The sequence below is a fragment of the Ornithorhynchus anatinus genome, chromosome X1 (assembly GCF_004115215.2).
Source record: "Ornithorhynchus anatinus isolate Pmale09 chromosome X1, mOrnAna1.pri.v4, whole genome shotgun sequence".
In the NCBI taxonomy this organism is placed as follows: Eukaryota; Metazoa; Chordata; class Mammalia; order Monotremata; family Ornithorhynchidae; genus Ornithorhynchus; species Ornithorhynchus anatinus.
The window spans coordinates 86,322,292-86,342,112 of NC_041749.1; the positions used below are offsets into that span (position 1 = coordinate 86,322,292).

General features: G+C 46.4%; 1 protein-coding gene across 2 annotated transcripts in view; it reads right to left on the reverse strand.

The window, feature by feature from the left end:
* The window catches only part of LOC100073971 (store-operated calcium entry regulator STIMATE), a 99,438-nt gene that overhangs the window by 21,282 nt on the left and 58,335 nt on the right, over positions 1-19,821 (reverse strand). For both annotated transcript variants that reach the window (XM_029051318.2, XM_029051316.2), the window contains exons 3-4: positions 12,172-12,267; positions 4,385-4,506 (exon numbers count right to left, since the gene is read on the reverse strand). In XM_029051318.2, coding sequence (XP_028907151.1) covers positions 4,385-4,506; positions 12,172-12,267 — 218 coding nt within the window. The remainder of the gene's footprint in view (positions 1-4,384; positions 4,507-12,171; positions 12,268-19,821) is intronic.

The window sequence follows — 19,821 nt, forward strand, 5'->3', positions numbered from 1 at the left end:
GCCTGGGATGGGAGGTTCTGCCAGGAAGCAGTGCAATAATGTCACCCTGGGCCAGCAGCGTGGCTCAGCGGAAAGAGCACGGGCTTGGGAGTCAGAGGTCCTGGGTTCGAATCCCGGCTCTGCCGCTTGTCAGCTGTGTGACTGTGGGCAAGTCACTTAACTTCTCTGTGCCTCAGTTACCTCATCTGTAAAATGGAGATTAAGATTGTGAGCCTCACGTGGGACAACCTGATGACCCTGTATCTACGCCAGCGCTTAGAACAGTGCTCTGCACATAGTAAACGCTTAACAAATACCAACATTATTATTATTACACTCCAGTGACTCTAGCTAGACCACAAGGCTATCATCACATATACTTTTAGAAAGCTACACCCTCTGCGAAGCATACTGTAAACTTATATACACCCCTCTTAGTACTCATGCGTATATTTCTGCTCAATTTAATTATTTTGACCACTCAAGTTATATTTTTATTCATTCATTCAATCGTATTTATTGAGCACTTATTGTGTGCAGAGCACTGTACTAAGTGCTTGGAAAGTACCATTCGGCAGTAAAGAGAAACAATCCCTGCCATTCACCTCCTCAGAGTAGAAAGGGAACATGCCATTTTGCTATTCTATATTTTCTAAGTACATAATAATAATAATGGTATTTGTTAAGTGCTTACTATGTGACAGGCACTATAGTAAGCACTGGGGTAGATACAGACAAATCGAGTTGGACACAGTCCCGTCCCATGTGGGGCTCAGCCTCAATCCCCATTTTACAGATGAAGTAGGCACAGAAGTAAAGTGACTTGTCCAGGTCACACGGCAGGTAAGTGGCAGAGCTAGGATTAGAACCCACATCCTCTGACTCCCAAGCCCATGCTTTTGCCACTATACCATGCTGCTTCCAACACAATACGGTACCCTGCACCAACTGGTGTTCAACAAATGCTAGCACCACCTCCACCACCAAAAGAGAGACTTTCCAACTGTTCAAGGCTTCCAGAGACCAGGGCCGGCATAGGAAAATAATTCCCATCAATCCTGCCACAGGCTTGGACAAAGGAGGCATCAAAGTTGGGACAGAGTGCTGGACGGGAACTCGGAAGATCTAGGTTCTAGTCCCAGCTCTGTCATTGATCTGCTGAGTGACTTTAGAGGAGAAGTCACTTCATTCTTTTCACGCCTCAGTCCCCCTCCTTCTGCTCCTCCCTACCTCACAGAGCTGTAATGCGTGCGACTGAGTTAATATCCAAGAGGATGCTCTGAGCTCTATCGGTCCAGGGTAGTAACACCGCCATCTGTGCTGGATTGGTTTGAAATCTTCTTGACATAACTATGATCAGTTGATTTTCAAGGCACTGCAAACTCTCCTGCTTTAATGAAAAGATAGTGCCTGGCTCACACCCTAATGTTAATAGCACACTTAATTTTGCTATTTCTTGATCTGTTTATTCTCATAGGCAATGTTTAAAAACTGCTAATCAACAAATAGAGGGTTTTTCTGGATTTTCAACCACTTCATCCCTTCCACATAATCACTTATTTACTCTTGACCTCCTGTAGGACGTCTGTATAAGCCTCATAATCCCCATACTCAAGTACTTACTCATTTACATATCCCCATATCTGATTTCCCCTTAGCTTTAATTTTTGGTTCCATTTCCCCCCTAGATTATCAATTCCTTGGAGGCAGGGATGTCTACTAATTCTATTGAACTCCCCCAAGTGTTTAATGCAGTTCCAGGCACAAAGTAGGTGCTCAGTATAGGCCTAAGCAGAATTTATTCTGTTTATTTTTTAAGCATTGCACTTTTAGTTGGGCATTTTCACTTCTATGCTTTGATTTGGCCAGTCACACCAATATACAGGATAGTCAGCTCTGCTATAACACATTTTCCATTAGGCAATTTGGATGGAATGTGAAGAAGGAAAAGGGGAACATACTGGGTTAAGGTGACTGTGGATCAGCAACTAATTGTATTTCATGATCACTCTTACCATAGGCTTGCTGGCAACAGCAAACTTTAGACTGGTTACAGATTAGTCCCCTGTAGTGCTTAGTACAGTGCTCTGCACACAGTAAGCACTCAATAAATAAGATTGACTGACTGACAGTAGATGCTCAATAAATACAGTTGATTGATTCCCAGATTCTACATCTCCTCCAAGAGGCCTTCCCTAAGCTCCCCCTTTCCTCTTCTCCCACTCCTGTCTGCATCGCCCTGACTGGCTCCATTTATTCACCGCCCCCTTCCAGCCCCACAGTGCTTATGTATATATCTGTAATTTATTTATTTACATTAATGTCTGTCTTCCCCTCTAGACTGTAAGCTTGTTTTGGGTGGGGAATGTGTCTGTTTATTGTTATATTGTACTCTCCAAAGTACTTAGTACAGTGCTCTGCACACAGTAGGTGCTCAATAAATATGACTGACAATGAATAAGGCCTAGTGGATAGAGCATGGGCTTGAGAATCAGAAGGACCTGGGTTCTAATTCCAGTTCCACCACTTATTTGCTGTGTGACTCGGGGCAAATCACTTCACTTCTCTGGGACTCAGTTACCTCATCTGTAAAATGAGGATTGAGATTGAGATCCCCATGTGAGACAGGGACTGTGTCCAACCTGAATATTTGTATCTACCCCAGTATTTAGTACAGTACCTGGCACACAGTAAGCACTTAAACACCATTAAAAAAATACTAAAGCCTGTGAGTATTTCTGATAGAAAAACACACCAAAGATTACTCAGGACAACTTGAGAGGCAGATGCCCGGTGGTCTCCAAACAACTTCCCTGTACCGCTTCCACTGTACTCTCCCAAGCCCTACCCACAGTGTTCTTCACACGGTAGGTACTCCAAAAATACAAACATCTTCTCCTTTTAACTCCTTGCTTATCAATGGTAGACAAAATGCAAACTTTTCGTTTAACATGAGGGCTTTCAAGAATGCAACTAGTTGGTTTGTAGCCCTAGGGCTTAGCACCATTCTGGGTACCTCTGTAGTTTCGCATTATGTGCCTTGGAGGGGTGCCTTGGTGCCGCCAGTCTTGACAACTGCTACATGTCTCCTTCCTCGTCCCTAGCTGGTGGGGAAGCTAGCCCTACAAAGGGGATTCTCAAAAGTTTTCTACAATATATTTATTTTTTAAGAGCATGTGTTAAATGTTTACTATGGGGCAGGCACCATTCAAAGCGCTGGGGTAAGATAACCAAGATAACCAGGTTGGACACAATCCATGACCCATAAGGAGTTCACAGTCTTAATCCCCATTTCACAGATGAGGGAACTGAGGCACAGAGAAGTGAAGTGACCTGCCCAAGGACACACAGCACACAAGTGGCAGAGCCGGGATTAGAACCCAAGTCCTTCTGACTCTCAGGCCCGTGCTCTTTCCACTAGGCCAACCTGCTTCATCATCATCAATGATATTTATTGAGCACTTACCATGTCCAGCGCACTCTAAGCTTGTGGGAGAGTACAATACAAGAGAATTGGCATACATGTTCCCTACCCACAAGAAGCTTACAGCTGTTTCTGATAACTGTTTGGATTTAAATCTCAGTATGCGATTCAGTCCATGTTCTCCCCGCTCCTCAAGAACCTCCAGTGGCTGCCCATCCACCCCTGCATCAAACAGAAACTCCTTACCATGGGCTTTAAAACACTCAATCACCTTGCCCCCCCACACACTTCTTTCATTCAATCATATTTATTGAGCGCTTATTCTGAACAGAGTACTGTACTAAGTGCTTGGAAAGTACAATTTGGCAGCAGATAGAGACAATCCCTACCGAACAACGTGCTCACAGTCTAAAAGGGGGAGACAGACAACAAAACAAAACAAGTTTGTAAAGCAGGCAGTTTCTCTTTAAATGTCTCTGGGGTTAGAGAGTGTCTGGCCCAGCCCTGGAGCCCGGTGGAACACAAAAAGATAACCTGGTGGCAAAATAGGTACCTTGACCTCTTTCTACCTCCCCTCACTACGCTCCCTTTCGTCCTCTCCCACTCCCTTTCGCCATTCTTTCCGTCCCCCATCTCTACTCCTTGGCCAAGCCCTATCTAGTTTATGGCTTGAGGTTTGTGGATCTAGACTATCTTCTGCAAAATGGTACTCATCTAATCTCTGTTCATATGAGCGATGAGATATGGATTGTGTGTGGGTTAAGGATTTGGACGCGCTCAAAGACCACACCACAGTAGCCTGGACGAAGAAAACCACATCTTGGCATCGAGACTGTGCGATTTATCTGACCTGCGGTAGCCACAGCTTTCTGAGCAGTCTTGGAAATGGCATTTACCCTGCAGGTCCTGGAGCTTTTACTAACTAGTAGAAGCAAATCAGCACCCTGCCCTGTGCCCGCCAGACCCAAGTTCAGTCTTTACCGTATTCGCCGAAGCGGAGGGACTCCCACTGTTGCCATTCCACCACGCTGCTGACTGCCCGCACGCCGGCGTATATGAGTAGCATCCCTAGGGTGGCATCCAGGAGGAAGTTGATAAGGTATCTGAGGGAGAAGGAGCACAAAGAAACACAAGGAGGGTCAGCAATTCCTTAACTTCCAATTAAGAGCCCAGAATGGTGAGGAATCAAAGGACCAAGGAGGAATGAATGCTTATATTTTCCTCTTCTCTTGAATTGTTACATTCAGCCCATTACCTTGTACTTCTTGGTATCACTTTTCTCTGAGCCCATTCTCCCACATTTTCCCCTCTGTGATGTGCTGGGGACTCCTCATCTCCAGCTCCTGCCTGAAACAGCCCTCAGTGATACTTAGGAGACCCCATTCCTTCCCCCCAATAACGTCTGCTGGCTCTTGAGGCTCTCTGGTTTCTTCCCTCCTTAGGACAAGCAAAATTGGAGCTTCCTGTCAAGGTAATCCCATTCCTGCACCCGTATGACTGCTATCACGTCTCAAGTGATCCCACAGTGAGGGCGATCATTTGGGGTCTCCCAGACTCAACTCCCTCCTGAGTTTGGCAGCAAGACGCTTGGGGGAGACCTTTCTCCCTCACCTTCCCTATTCCATACCTCCTCTTTCATACTGTACTCTTCCAAGTGCTTAATACAGTGCTCTGCACAAGGTGAGCACTCACCTAAATACTTACTTACTGAGCAAAGCCTAGTGGCAAGAGCAGGGGTTTGGGAGTCAGAGGACGTGGGTATTAATCCCGGCTCTGCCATTTGTCTACCGTGTGACCCCAGGCAACTCACTTAAATCCCCATTTTTCAGATGAGGTAACTGAGGCACAGAGAAGTTAAGACTGTGAGCCCCATGTGGGATAGGGACAGGGACTGGGTGCAACCTGATTGCCTTGTATCTACCCCAGCACTTAGAATAGTGGTTGGCACATACTAAGTGCTCAACAAATACCATACTAATAAGTAGCATCGATTGATTGATTCCCAGAGAAAAGTATCTCCGACATACCAGAACCACCCATGCCCATACCAGAGGCAGCTACTAAGATTAGAACACTCAACAGGTTTTTAAATAGATGAATTAAAAGTATTATTTACGAGTTAATTCGGTAACAAATAGAATTCTGTTCCAGAACACCTTTCCCATACCTCTATTTCTTCCCACTTTTCCCAGGCCCCTTCTGCTTGCCTGTACGTGTCCTGGTGCATATGTTCTTTTTGTCTATTCCCCTCCTCCCTAGAGATTCATATTAGCTTCCCCCTTCATCCCCCCAAGCCCCGGAGTGGGAGCCTTGCTCCTCTGGGAGTTTAACCCCTGACCTCAATGTCAGGAACCCTTCTTCTGCATCTTCTCCCTCCAAAATGGCTTCCCAAATCTCTCTGACCCAAAATGGCCAAGTTGTTTCTCCCCCCAAGTTCACTCACCCCCTCCTCCTTTCCCCACCCTCCCTCGTGATAAGTGGTGATCCACAGCAAGACACTTTATGAGTCCCTGCTATTTAACCCAACTAGGCTTCCCTCAAGGAGGGGGTGCCAAGAGTGAGTTTCCTCCTCTCTTAGCAACTTCTAAAGTCTCTCCTCCCCACTTCCTCTCAGTGGGGCTAACTTGAGTGACTATAACACCCTTGCGGACCAAACCAAGCCTTAAATGAATAACCATGTTTTCTTGTGAGAGCTTAGCTCAGTTTTGGGGGTTTTTTTGCCCATCACACACACCTAATAAACACTATGATTGATTTTGTTAGCAACAGTAGTGCGGAAGGCAAAACCCAACATATTTCTAGCGCCCTCTTAAGAACTATTTATTTTGACAGTGTTGTCATCAGTTGAGCACTTATTCGGTGCAGAGAACTGTACTAAGCACTTGGGCTTCTACAACAGAGTTAGTAGACATGACCTCTGCCCTCAAGGAGCTTACAGTCTAGCAGGGGACTTTGACACTAAAATAATAAATACAGGTAAGGAAAAAAACCAAGATAATGTTCATAAGTGCACTGGGGAGAGGGGATGGGGTGAGTACCTAAGTGCTTAGGAGGAAAGGACTCTAGTGCATGGGTGATGCAATTGGGAGGGGAATAGGATGGGGAGATGAATAATGACCAGGGAAGGCTTCCTGGAAGAGATGTGATTTTAATAGGGCTTTAAAGATAGAGAGCACTGGTCTTCCAGAAGTCAAGGGGGAGCAAATTTCAGGCAGGAGGGAGGCTGTGAACGAGACGTCGGCAACAATGGGGTTCGGGGGTAGAGGCAATTGTGCAGCCCTCGGGCCCCGCCTCAACAAGCAGTCTGACCCAAGGTGGGTATGGTTGTCCCACTGGGCAAAACATGACTCCAGGTTTTGCTTTTAATAAAGCACGTCCTAAAACAGGTTCTACCAACAAGGCTATTAAAAAAAAAATTAAATACAAGGGCCCGCTTTTTTTCTGAAAGTCCACAAGGGACCATTACAATACCATAGATGGAAGTAGATGCCAACAAGTACTGAAGGGGTGTTTCCTTCACCCCTACAACCTCGTCCTTGGTGTTTACAACAGCTCTAAACATCTGTTTTGGGCTTCAGACCTAGTACGCTCTTTATTTTATTTTTTGAGACCTTGGAGTAGAAAAGAGGTGAACTGCTCGTTTGTTTCAGATGCTCCTTAGCTTTCCAAGTCCCCAGGTATGATCAGTCAGTCAATCAATGGTATTTATTGAGCACTTACTGTTTGTTGAGCATTGATCTGAGATATGAGTGTTGACCATAGAAAAGTCATGGAAATAACAAACATAGATGCAGAGGACCTACGGGAGGGGTCAGTCGGCACCACCCCTTTGAACCTTACCCAGCAAGACCAATAAAGTGTCAGAGTTTATCATCAGGTAAGAGTCAGCTGACCACCCAGTTTAAGGTACAATGCTATGAAGCCTGGCCAACTTCCAACCCAAGGGGGAGAGACAAACTTCCTAACCTCTCTTCTCATCCACATACCCCCTTCCCCACAAAACTGCCTTCTGCCCCCACAGAGAACTCTGATCTCTAGATTCTCGTCACTTATCCACTCTGCCATGTGTCTACTATGTGACTTTGGGCAAGTCATTTCACTTCTCTGTGCCTGTTACCTCATCTGTAAAATGTGGATTGAGAATGTGAGCCTCGCATGGGACAAGGACTGTGTCCAAACCAAATTGCTTCTATCCACCCCAGTGCTTAGTACATTGCTTGGCACATAGTAAGCGCTTAACAGATACCATAATAATAATTATTATTAGTTTAATCCAACGTCCCCTTCTCTTGCTGCATAAACCCATGCCTTCGACCCCACCTCACCACCGATCCTAGGTCCCTCAACTCCCCCTCAAACCCGTGTCCCGCCATCCAGCTGGCCCCATCAGCCGCCAGCCCCGATCACTTCTGCAGTACACCCCTCTACTCTTGCGCTTGTACTGCAGAGTGCGATTGGCCAAAATCCAGGCCATCTGTGACCACATCAAATTCATCCTTGTTATAACTCTGTCCTCTCTTCGGCTCAGCAAAATTATTTCTCCCCCTGAATCAATTCCCGTGCCTATTGACCCCTCTCTTGACCCTTATCACCTTGCCAACAACTTTGACAAAATTCAATCAGATGTGAGGTCACACTCCCCCCTCCCCTGTCCTCAAAATATCCATCACCTACACCCCCATCCTACATTCACTGTATCATCCTTTTCAGCCATTTCTAAGGAAGAGATCTCCCACATGCTTTCAAAAATCTACTCCCTCTACCAGGCCTTTGACCCCAACCCTTCTCACCTACAAATACTTGCATCTAATCTTCCTCCCCCTCTGATAGCCATCTTCAACAATTCACTTGATGGCTCCTGTCCTTCTGCCTTCAAACACGCTCACATCTCTCAAAAGAACACAAACAAAAAACACCATCGCCAGAACCTTTAACATCTTACAGCTATCACCTCATTGCCTTCCTCCCATTTCTGTCCAAACTCATTTTCCCTCCTAAATTCTCTCTTCCACCTATCTTTCCCATCACAATTGACCCTGCCACCATCCTCCCCACAACCTTGACAATATCCTTGACTCCTCCCTCATTTTCAACTCCCATATTCAGTCTGTAAATCCCATCAACTTTTCCTGCAACACAATTCCACAATCTGCTTTATTCAAACACTGGTTCAGGCATTAGACGTAACCTGACTTGACTACTGCAAAAGACTCCTTGCTGTTCTCCCTCCCTCCAGCCTCTTCCTTCTCTCTGCTGCTCAGGTCATTTTTCTAAAACACCAGCCTGCACATGTCTCCCATTCTTCAAGAACCTCCAATGGTTGCCTATTCTTCTCCACATAAAGCAGACACTCCTGACCGCTGACTTTAAGGCACTCTGTCAGATCATTCCCTCTTACTTATCCATTCTTTTCTCCCACTCCAGTTTACAATCTGCATTCTTCTCAAAGAAACCTACTCGCGGTGTCTTGTTCTGACCTTGTCTGATGCCAACCTCTTGCTCACGCCTTTCCCTCTTCCTGGAACTCCCTCCTACTTCATAAGCAACACACCATGGCTTTCCCTTTCCTCCAAGTCTGCTGGAAATCACATCTCCCCCAGGAAGCCTTCCCTGATTAATCTCCAATCTCCCCAGATCACAGCACCCTCAACTGCCACTTTTTAAAAATGTATGTTAAGTGCTTACTATGTACAAGGCACTGTATTAAGCACTGGGGTAGATACAAGATAATCAGGTTGGACTCAGTCCCTGTCCCACATGGGGCTCACAGCCTTATTCCGGATTTTACAGGTAAGGTAACTGAGGCACAGAGAAGTGAAAGAACACAGCAGGTAAGAGGCGGGGCTGGGATTAGAACCCAGGTCCTCTGACTCTCAGGCCCGGGCTCTTTCCACTAGGCCACGCTGCTTCTTTGCACTTACTCATTTGTGTATTCGGAAGCATCGAGATCACTTGGTCCACCTCTTGCATACCCTACATACCCACTTCTTCCTCCCATCTGTAAGCTATTTTACTGTCTGCCTCCCCGCTAGATTGTCAACTCCTTGAGGGCAGGGATCAATTCCGACTCTATTGTACTCTCCCCAAGTGCTCAGTACAGTTCCCTGAACACAACAGATGGTCAGTAAATACTATGAATTTACTTAGGGCTTGTACCCAATTCCCGAATGGGAAAAAACATTCCACTGCCTCTCCTAGAGTTAGGGACTCCTTAATTTCTATGAATTTCCTTGATGCCTATCCTCATCCTATTAAGTGCTCAAAGACATTGAACTAAAATGCTGGAAAATCATGTTGTACCTCCACCCTTGAGCTTCTAATACCTAAAAATGATATCATCTTAAATCTAGAGTGCTTTTCTTTTTCCCCCAAAGTACTTCTTCATGAGTTTTCACTTGTTTTGTGAAGTTGAAGGGAAGAGACAGGTAAACACTACTATTAGTCTCAATCTCCAAATAGGGAAACAAGCTTCAGCGTGGCTAAGTGACTTGCCTTAAGACTGCAGAGTCTCAGCCCACATTTTTTTTTAATGGTGTCAGTTAAGTGCTTACCATGTCCCAAGCACTGTTCTAAGTACTGGGGTAGATACGAGGTTATCAGGTTGGACAACCAGCCTCATCCATCACTCCCTCAAAGCCTGTATTAGTCAGAGCATACAATACCTAGCTCTGATCATTTTCATTCCCTGAACTATTGACTTAATAGAGCTGGGCTAGATTGGTTCCTCACCTGTTCTTCCTGGCAGACAGAGCAAGCATATTTAAGCAGGTGGTTTACTTTACTACATTTACTACCCAGAGAGCAATAGACTTGACTATGAGCAGCATTATCTATAGGGAATTCTGCATTACCCATAATGGAGGGGCAGAGGAAAGTTCAGCAAAAGATGTGGCAAGGAGGACCAGTTCCTAGCTTAAGGGGTGTCCCCCTTTTTATACCTTTAATACACTTGAACAGCTGGCTGTAGCAACATCTGACACCCTCTTCCCTTATTCCCCAGGACACTTTCCCAAATTTCCAAAATACCATCAAGAAAGATGGGACTGCTCACGGATGCAGGACAGCAACTCATTCTGGCAGTACCGACTCTCTGGAGTCGGTCCTTTGGGATGGGATTCATTTCCCCGCCAATCGCCAGTATTCTGCTCTCACCCTCTCCACATCTGATCCTCCGGCTCCAGCCAAACTGCAGTGGGAGGGGGGCACTCAGGATCTTTGATTCCACTCCTGACCCAAGCCGGGCTGGTCAGAGCCCCGATGCTTGCTCTGATGTTGGGCTCCGTTGAGCCCATCTCATTAGATTGAGGGGTAGGCTGAGCTCTGGGAAGCAGAGAGGGATCAGGAGGAAGGAGAGTTTTATCTTTCCTGTCCCAGATCATTCTTGATGCCTGTGTTGAGACTCTGATAGAAGTGTGTGTGTGTGTGTGTGTGTGTGTGTGTGTGTCTCTCTCTTCTACAGTGCTACCCAGACCAATCAACTCCCCACATAAGAAAATCGGTAAACTGCTCTCTCCTAAATCTGAAAATAGAATAATTCCTTTTGGACATAGACAGTAGTGCCTTTTATCAAAAAGGCTCCAAGCTGTTCTTTCACTCATCCTCACAAGATCACTGTGAGGTACTGACGGGACATGTATTTATTATCTCTTTTTGTAGCTGGAAAAACTGGGGCCCAGCACGTCATTTGGCCGTGATCACAGTAGGTCAACGGTGGAATTGGATCTAGACCGACTCTCACGTCAAGGCTCGAACTCGTGGTCCCCACAGTCACATGCCCCATTTCATGCTGTAAAACAGTTTTTGGTACTTTGTCCTTTTAGTTGTTTATGAAAGCAAGTCTCTCATCTGGAACAAAGAGGAAGACCTTCTATACTTTGGTGAGGAGCTTCTGCACTGAAGAACCGACTCTCGACGCAGAATCATCCCTTCAGGGAGGGCTTAATTAGCCGCACACTCATCGGGATCCGAGCTGTGTTTACTTTTGCATCCCATGGCTCTAAAACACCTCCTACCTAAAGGTAATGACCAGATCGAATAATTAAGCCGCCTCACTTCAGGTCTAAAGACCAATCGGACAGGAAAGGAGTAAAAATATCCATAGGTTGAGTGGTTCGGCCCTTCAAAGGTGTCCCTGGCTCTGCGGCTCAATTCATTTAGGCTGGACTGCAAAATCCGAACAGAAACCTATACCGACCCAACTGGAGCTCCAAACAGCTTCCCGGGTGAAAAATGAACCGGTGCTGGCATTCGCACGTCTCTATGCGACAACTGGGAAATGAGATAGCTTCCCGGAAAACTGGAGCCTATGAATTCGTTCCTCATGCTATCAAGAGGCTCCAAGAATGAATCACTCCACCTTGGAATTCACAGGACACCTGGCAGGTTCTGGTGTGGGCAGTGGAGTTGCACAGGGAAGGGGAGGGAGAGATTTTACTGGGCATGTGCTGGGCACCGTGAGGAGTCCATCCCCACGGTACTCCTTCACAAAACGAAGCAGAAACCCCACCCGACTCCCTTTGGTCAATCCAGCAGCCCGGATGCCTGGGGCTCTAGACATCAGGACAGAGAGAGAGAGCTGGGGGAGCAGAGTGTGAAAAGCTCCCAAATTTAAGGAAGCGGGGGTCGGCACGACTGCCAATGTGCGTGGGCTTCCCACCACGGCCAGGGAGGCTCCGGAGCGAGGCTGGACTGCCATGCCCGGTGGGTGGATGTTCTGGTGGACCAACAGGGTTTGTGCAAGGCTACCTTGAATGATAAATAGCACTTACAGTGAACAAGGGTCCTCTTCAGCAAGGTCTGATAAATAGACATTTGCAAAATGGATGAACAACATTCCTATGGCTTGTTTGGAAGTGTCTAAAAACCTGTGTAAAACAAAAAGAGGTCAATCAGAAGGATAGTAACTCAACCCTCCAGTAACCGGACACCTTCCTTTGGGGTACTGAATGAAATGGCAACGTTAATCTTTCCGCCTGGGCGAGATTACCCATCAGGTACTAACCAGGCTAATACGGCAGTCAGTAGCTTTGAAAATGCATTTGGGGGCCTTTTGCTGATTTGCCCGCCGCTGAAAAAAAGAAGTTATCTTGCTCCAAGTCCAAGGTGCCCCACTGAAGAGAGGTCCCATTTAAGACAAGTCTGCAAGGGGAAAACCGGACACGAGATTTGCAGTTTGCAATAGACACCTCCCTGCCCTTGCCCCTAAATCTATAGGGGCACGCTTCAAGACTCAAAATGGGACACCAGCTTCCACGCCTCTGTTTAAACGACGGAGAAAAAGCTCGGTTTCAAGAAAGGACAAAAGTTGCCAGGTGTGAGAAGAATGGGATTTAGTGTTGCCCTTCTTGCTTGAAGACGCCATCTTCGATGGTCCTGCTCGCCACGGGTGTGTAATGTGAGCTTGAAGACGCTCGGGTGTGATCAGCGGTTCCTCCGACACGGTGTACGGGTAGAAGCTGCCCTCTGGCTTGCTGCAGTTATCATTCGCGCCTCTAGGTCCTTCACCTATCTGCCATCCCTTTGGCCCCCGCCCTGGGAATGCTCCACGTCACCATATCGTCTGCCACTTATTTGTCCAGCAGTGCCACACTGCTTGATATCGAAGACATCAGAATGGAAAGTGAAAGAGGATTGGAGGGGTGCAGAGGTGGGTAAGGAAGGAAGAGGCTCCGGATCCAGAGAAACTGCAAAAGTTTCCTATTTCTCCCAACACCCATCCTGGGTCAGCCGGGCACTGATGGGTCAACTCAGAAAATAGGCCAATTCCTAGATAAAGGATGCAGAATTTGGGGGCAATATATAGTTGAGATAAGGGAAGTCGTCTCGATGCCCCAGTCGGACAGGAAAACTAGACCACTTTCGGCTGTAAAACGGTAGTGGATCACACAGAAGACCTATTACACTGCTACACTGTAGCAACCTTTTTTCAAGTGGGGTTGGGGAGGGGGAGACAGATTTAGAGGTCAAGATGACCACTGAAATGCCAACTAAGGAATAAAGAGAGGAGGGTCTCGGGTATATGAAAGAGGTACTTAAAGGGATTTTTAGTGCAACTGAAAAGAAGTTTGGAAAGAATTCTGTAAAGCAACAAAAACAGAGCTATTCCACGTCGGCTCATTCACTCATTCTCCGGAGTGGTAAAGATGTGTGTCAAATGCGTACAGCTTGCCACTGAAAATGCTCCTGTTTCTCAGATGGCTGATTCCGCGACATTAAATGGAAATTTCAAAGGCAGCATTTAAGATGAATCATTATCTGGAAAAAATTTCACTGGCTCACTTCTCCCAAGTCTGCTTCAGCTTTACAGACAGGCTCCAGTTTTAACTGCTCGTGAATTACTATTATGTGTGAGTGCCAGCAGTTTATTTGCCTTGAACAGGCAACTCTCAACAGTTTATCATCCAAACTAGACGAACGCAGACAACGTATCAAATCAGAAGGGTATTAAAGCCCAGATCCTCAAGAGTTCCTCGTGCACTTTTGCGGTTCTTGAACCTTTCTCTGGTGATGGGGTAGAAGAGGGATAATTTGTTGACGAGAAGCATTTTCAGGGAGCATTGGAAAAAGAGAGGTGGGTAACTGTGAGACGTTGTAGGAGCCTGGGCTGGCGTTAAAGTCACAGAGAAAAGAAGACGAGCCACAGAGTTGGATTTATCCAGCGGCCCCGGCCAATTCCCCGGCCTGCAGAGCCACCCAGTGGGCATCCCAGACATGTGGCTTCTGGGGAAGGGGAAGTGCCCTGTATGACATCACGGGGGACGGGGTGCACGCTATGGGTAGGTCAGAAGTGCTATTGCTCCCTGTAGCTCCCCCCTCAACCGCCCCCCAAAAGGGCCAAAATGTGATGACTTACCAGGTCACCAGGAAAATGCCACAATGTCCTCTGAGGTCACCTGATCCTGCAGCTCAATAAGGAACGTTTGGGGGAATGAATCAGAGTACACAGAAGAGAAGGGAGTCAGAAGGGGCCAAATGATGGAGATGTCGTCATCCCCGGGTGAAAGAATACTGCAGAGACTGAAGCTCAGAACCAGCAGCTTGACCTGGATACTCTGAAGTGGACAGGCAGGGAACCATCTGAAGATATGCCAAAGGGATCGTGGAAATTCATCCCGGTGAACTGGGGGTCGGGGGAGATAATGATCACTGCCCTCATTCTACGGTTCAGAGGAATAAGGTACTTCCGGATCAAAAGAACCAAAAATCGGCACCCTCTGCAACTCACCTGGCATAAATTGTTTCTTGCCTCGAGCAAACAGGGAATGTCTATTTGTAAAGTTGAATTAGCTAGCAGTATGGTTATTAAATCAGAGAATCACAGAATTGGAAGGAACTTTTGGAGTCATTTGGTGGGTGACTCATTTTACAGATGGGTGTCTTCTTTCCTTAATTATCTCCAGGTGTGGAAACTCCCCCATCACCTTTGACAGGCATCCCCGCTATATTTTATCACCTTCTCAGTGGTTCCTAGAAAACCCATTGCATACCTGAAGATACCAGTTATTAAAATCACCCCAGTCTCCTCTTCTCCAGGTCAAACAACCCCATCTCCTTTAACCTTTCCACCAAATGGATACTTGTCAGGTTTGTTGAACTTTCTCCAGGATTTCCATATGCTTTTTAAAGTGCAGTGATCAAAACTAGACAATAAGGGCCTGCCCAGTGCAGAGTACAGCAGGATTACTTTCAAAGTCTTATCTGTTACTCTGCTAATACAACCAAGTATTATTTTGCCACCCCTACGAGAAAACAAGGATAACGGTACTGTATGGACTCATCTGCAGCCTTCGCTGAGTATGATCCAGATCTTTTTCTGCTGTCTTAACATTTTGCCATAGAAGTAGCATGGCCTAGCGGAAAGTGCCCGGGCCTGGGAGTCAGGGGAACTGGGTTTGAATCCTGAATCCACCACTTGCCTGCTGGGTGACCTTAGGCATGTCACTTTACTTCTCTGGGCCTCAGTTTTCTCATCTATAAAATGGGGATTCGATTCCCGTTCTCCCTCTTACTTAGACTGTGGGTACCATGTGGAACAGAGACTGTGTCCAACCTGTTTATATTGTATCTACCCCAGCGCTTAATTCACCACTTGGCCAGAGTTCCCAAATACCACAATTACTCTTATTATTACGCAAATAAGCATGAGCTAGCAGTCCTAGATTCCTTCAGTTTGTAATGGCAAACAAGAAGCAGCTTGGCCTTATGGATGAAGCATGGGCCTGGGAGTCAGAAGGACCTGAGTTTTAAACCCAGTTCCACCGGTTGTTGGCTGTGTGACCATAGGCAAGTCACTTAACTTCTCTGTGCCTCAGTTACCTCATCTGTAAAATGGGGATTAAGATTGTGAGCTCATTCGACTGTGTCCAACCTGATTAGCTTTTATCTATCCCGGCACTTAGTACAGTGCCTGGTACATAGTAAGCGCTTAACAAATGTCAATTAAAAATGGGGGGAAGGGGGTGGCCAAGAGAAGTCAGCCTACAGGCAAGTAAGATTAAATCTGAGAGGCTAGTTTATTCTGGGTTCCGCTCCTCTTTAGAAGCCCCTGTCTTCTGACATATTACCAATCTAACTCTGCAATGCCTGGGATCATTTGTACACTAGTAGGTGAGGTTTACACTAACTTTTCTGAACTTCTTTCCAGGATTTAACCTGAACTCCTGCTGCTGCAAATCATCCCTCACATGCTGTACTTGATAGCAGTATAAAGCAATCTGCCCATACTCCTAAAGCATAAACAGGCAACTGCAGGAATAGCGTGGGCCTGACTCATCCCCACCCTCCCTCCTGGCCCCATCAGGGTGGATGCAGAACACTGTCCTAGATGTTTGTGAACATACAATAGAATAGACAACACTATCACTGCCTCCAAGGAATTTACAACCTAATAGAAGACCCATGCAGGCACAAATAATAAACGCTCAATAAGAACAAGAGTTAAACGCACATACAACTGATAAAAAGAAATGGAGTACGCAATGAGAAAGAAATACACAGGAGTGCTATGGGTATCTGATGAGATGTCATGCCCAGAGAGGTGAGGATTAATTGGGGAATGGAAGATAAAATTATAAACTCCCCAAGGACAGGGACCATCTTAAGCGCTTAGTACAGCACTTTGCACACAGTAAGCGAAAAATATGATTGAATCATCTCTTATTTTTCTTGTATGTTCCACAGGACATAGTATAGACCCCTTCAAATGGTAGACATTGAATAAATACTGGTAGTGATGATGATGATTGCTTGCTGGAGGTGACTTTTTATGATGGCTTTAAAGGGGAGAAGCAGTGTGGCCTAGTGGATAGAGCATGGGCCCGGGAGTCAGAAGGACCTGGGCTCTAAACCCTGCTCGGCCACTTGGCTGCTGTCTGCTATGAGTTGGTAGACAGTTTCCTGCCCACAGTGAGCTTACAGACTAGATGGGGAAACAATTTCTGAGACAGAGATTTAAAATACATAAACAAATGAATATGATCTCTTAAAATAGAACTAAAGTTTACAGGCCCGGTGAAACAACCGTTTCTAGATCTAGTTTGCTTCTCCTCTGGAAAACTTCCCTTTTTAAGGTGCGAAAGAGAGGGCTGGTAGTAATAATAAAACTTGAGGTCATGTAAAACCTAATCTGAGGAACTCAAAGAATTTTATAAATTTCTCTTAGGTCTCACTGTATTATCTTCGACATCATTGTTATCAGATATGAAGGGACATACTGTGTCTATTTGTGCTGCTTTAGAACCTGGGTTGTTCCAGTAGAACCTTGGTCTAAACGAATGCTTTAGAGGATGCTTTTGCTTATACCAAGTAGTTCTGAATTCTCTGCAGAAGAATAAATGCTCTAAACAGTATCTGTCTTCCCCAGCTCTAGAATGTAAGCTTGTTGTGGGCAGGGAATGTGTCTGTTTACTGCTGTACTGTACTCTCCCAAATGCTCAGTACAGTGTTCTACACACAATAAGCGCTCAATAAATACGACTGAATGAATGAATATGTGACCTTGGGCAAGGCACTTTAGTTCTCGTTGCCTCAGTTATCTCATCTGTAAAATGGGGATTAAGACCGAGAGCCCCATGTGGAACAGGGACTGTGTCCAACCTGATTATCTAATATCTATCCCAGAGCTTTAGTAGTGTCTGGCACATAGTAAGCACTTAAATGCCATAAAAAAGAGGATGGGAGGGGCATGGGGGGAGTTGGCATGGTTTGGTGGAATTGAGAGGGCGTGGCTCACTGGAAAGAGCACGGGCTTTGGAGTCAGAGGTCATGGGTTCGAACCCCGGCTCTACCACTTGTCAGCTGTGTGACTTTGGGCAAGTCACTTAACTTCTCGGTGCCTCAGTTACCTCATCTGTAAAATGGGGATTAAGACTGTGAGCCCCACGTGGGACAACCTGATTCCCCTGTGTCTACCCCAGCGCTTAGAACAGTGCTCGGCACATAGTAAGCGCTTAACAAATACCAACATTATTAGAGGGGAGGGAGTTCCAAGCAGGAGGAAGGGCATGCACAATAAATCAGAGACATAGGTGAGTCGATACTTAGGTACAACTGGGACATGAACTTGGGAGAGGAGTGAAGAGATTGAGAGCAAAGCTTTAGCAGGTGAAGGAAAAGGAGGTAAGGTAAGGAGGAAACAGCTGGTGAAGACTCTTAAGCCCAATGGTCTGGCATTTCTGTTTGAGGTAGAGAGAAATGGAGAGCCACTAGAGGTTTTTGAGGAGGGGGAATGAAGCATTCTGATCAGTGTTTTCAGTAGATGATCTGGGTAGCAGAGCTGGACGAGGGAAGACGCTGGAGACAGGGAGACCAGAAAAGAGGTCAGCGCGGTTGTCGGGAGGTGAGAAGCGCTTGAACTAGGTTGACAGCCATAAGATTGGAGACAAAGGGGGTGGATCCAGGAAATCATGTAGAATGTGCAGGATTTAGAGACAGACTGAGTATGGGAGGTAAGAGACAGGAGTAAAAGACAACACCAAGTTTGAAAGCTTCTGGAACACGGAGATTTGGTAGTGTTATTGCATTTATTGAGTGCCTACTTTATGTAAAGCACCGTACTAAGCACTGGGGAGAAACACAAAGCCAACAATAATTCAGACATGGTTCCTAGCCCAACGAAAAAGGTAAAAGGAGTGAAGGGGTATGGAACTGGCAACAGACATACAAGGAAGGAAACAAAAGGCCAAATGCAGTGAAAACAATAAATTAACAAGACACCACCACCTTAAGAGCTATGGTATTTTACAGTTAAAGGAAGTTTCTGGGTTTTTCAGAGCTCTGGCAGAGCCATCCCTAAACCAGCAAACACAAGCTTCCCAAAGTTCAAACAATTGCTACACCTTCTGTACAATCTATTCTTGGGCTCAATCTCCTTGGTGGCATTTTCTCTTGAAGATCCCGGGGTTTAGGCGAAGTCGTCGTCGTTGCTGGGACCATGTGGCTGCTGCTTTGCCTTCTGCCCTTCCCGCTTCAGCAAGACAGGGCTCGACCCCCCTCGATGTCATTGCCTCTTCTTGGACCCGGGGGTGGGGGGGAAGGGAGTGTCTCTCAGGTAGAGGAGCCCTTGGGGGCTGAGTTGTGTTGCTGCCTCCGTGATGGCTAAGTTTCGAGTTGGGGGAGTAGGCTTAGGAGGGAAGAGAAGTTGTTTAGCTTTCGCCTTAGTGAGATTAAAGGGCTGGTGGTCATCCGCAAAGAGATCCTGGAGGCAGGACAAAACGTGAGATTATAAAGCAGGCGAAGGAGATTTGGGAATCATCCGCGTAAAAACGTTAGCTGAAACCGGGTGAGCAGATGAGCTCCCAAGAGAATGAGCACAGAATGAGAAGAGGAACCAGAATACGGCCTGTGGGACACCCACAGGTAAAAGGAGGAGGAAGAGGCAACAAAGGAGACTGACAAAGAACGTTCAGAGAGGTAGGAAGAAAACCCATATTATGTCACTGAAACCAAGGCCAGAGGGTTTGTAAGAAGTTAATGGTGACAGTGAGACAGTTAAGGAAGAAGAGGAGATCATTGGAAACACCCGTGGGCACAGTCTCAGTTGGAGGGGGGTGGTGAGAACCAGATATCGGTGAAGGCAGGCGTCAAAAAGAGAGGTGGTGGAAAGGAAGTGAAGGTGGCAGGTGTTCACAGCCCAGCCAAAGAATTTGGGCAAGAATGGGAGCACAGGCAACGCGGGTGGCATTACGAGGTTTTTTTCCAGTCCAGAAGAGATTTGGACTTGCTTGAAGGCACAGGAGGAGGCGACAGAGATTGAAGATAAGAGTAAGGGAAGGGAGAAGAGTGTGCACAAGGGTCGTGAGAGGGGATGGGGACTGTGGCACAGGAAGAAGGGTTAGATTTTTAAGAATATGTGGGAGCCCTCCTCTTGAGAGACAGCTGGGAAGGAGGAGACTGTGGAATGGGAACAGGAAACAGTTGGA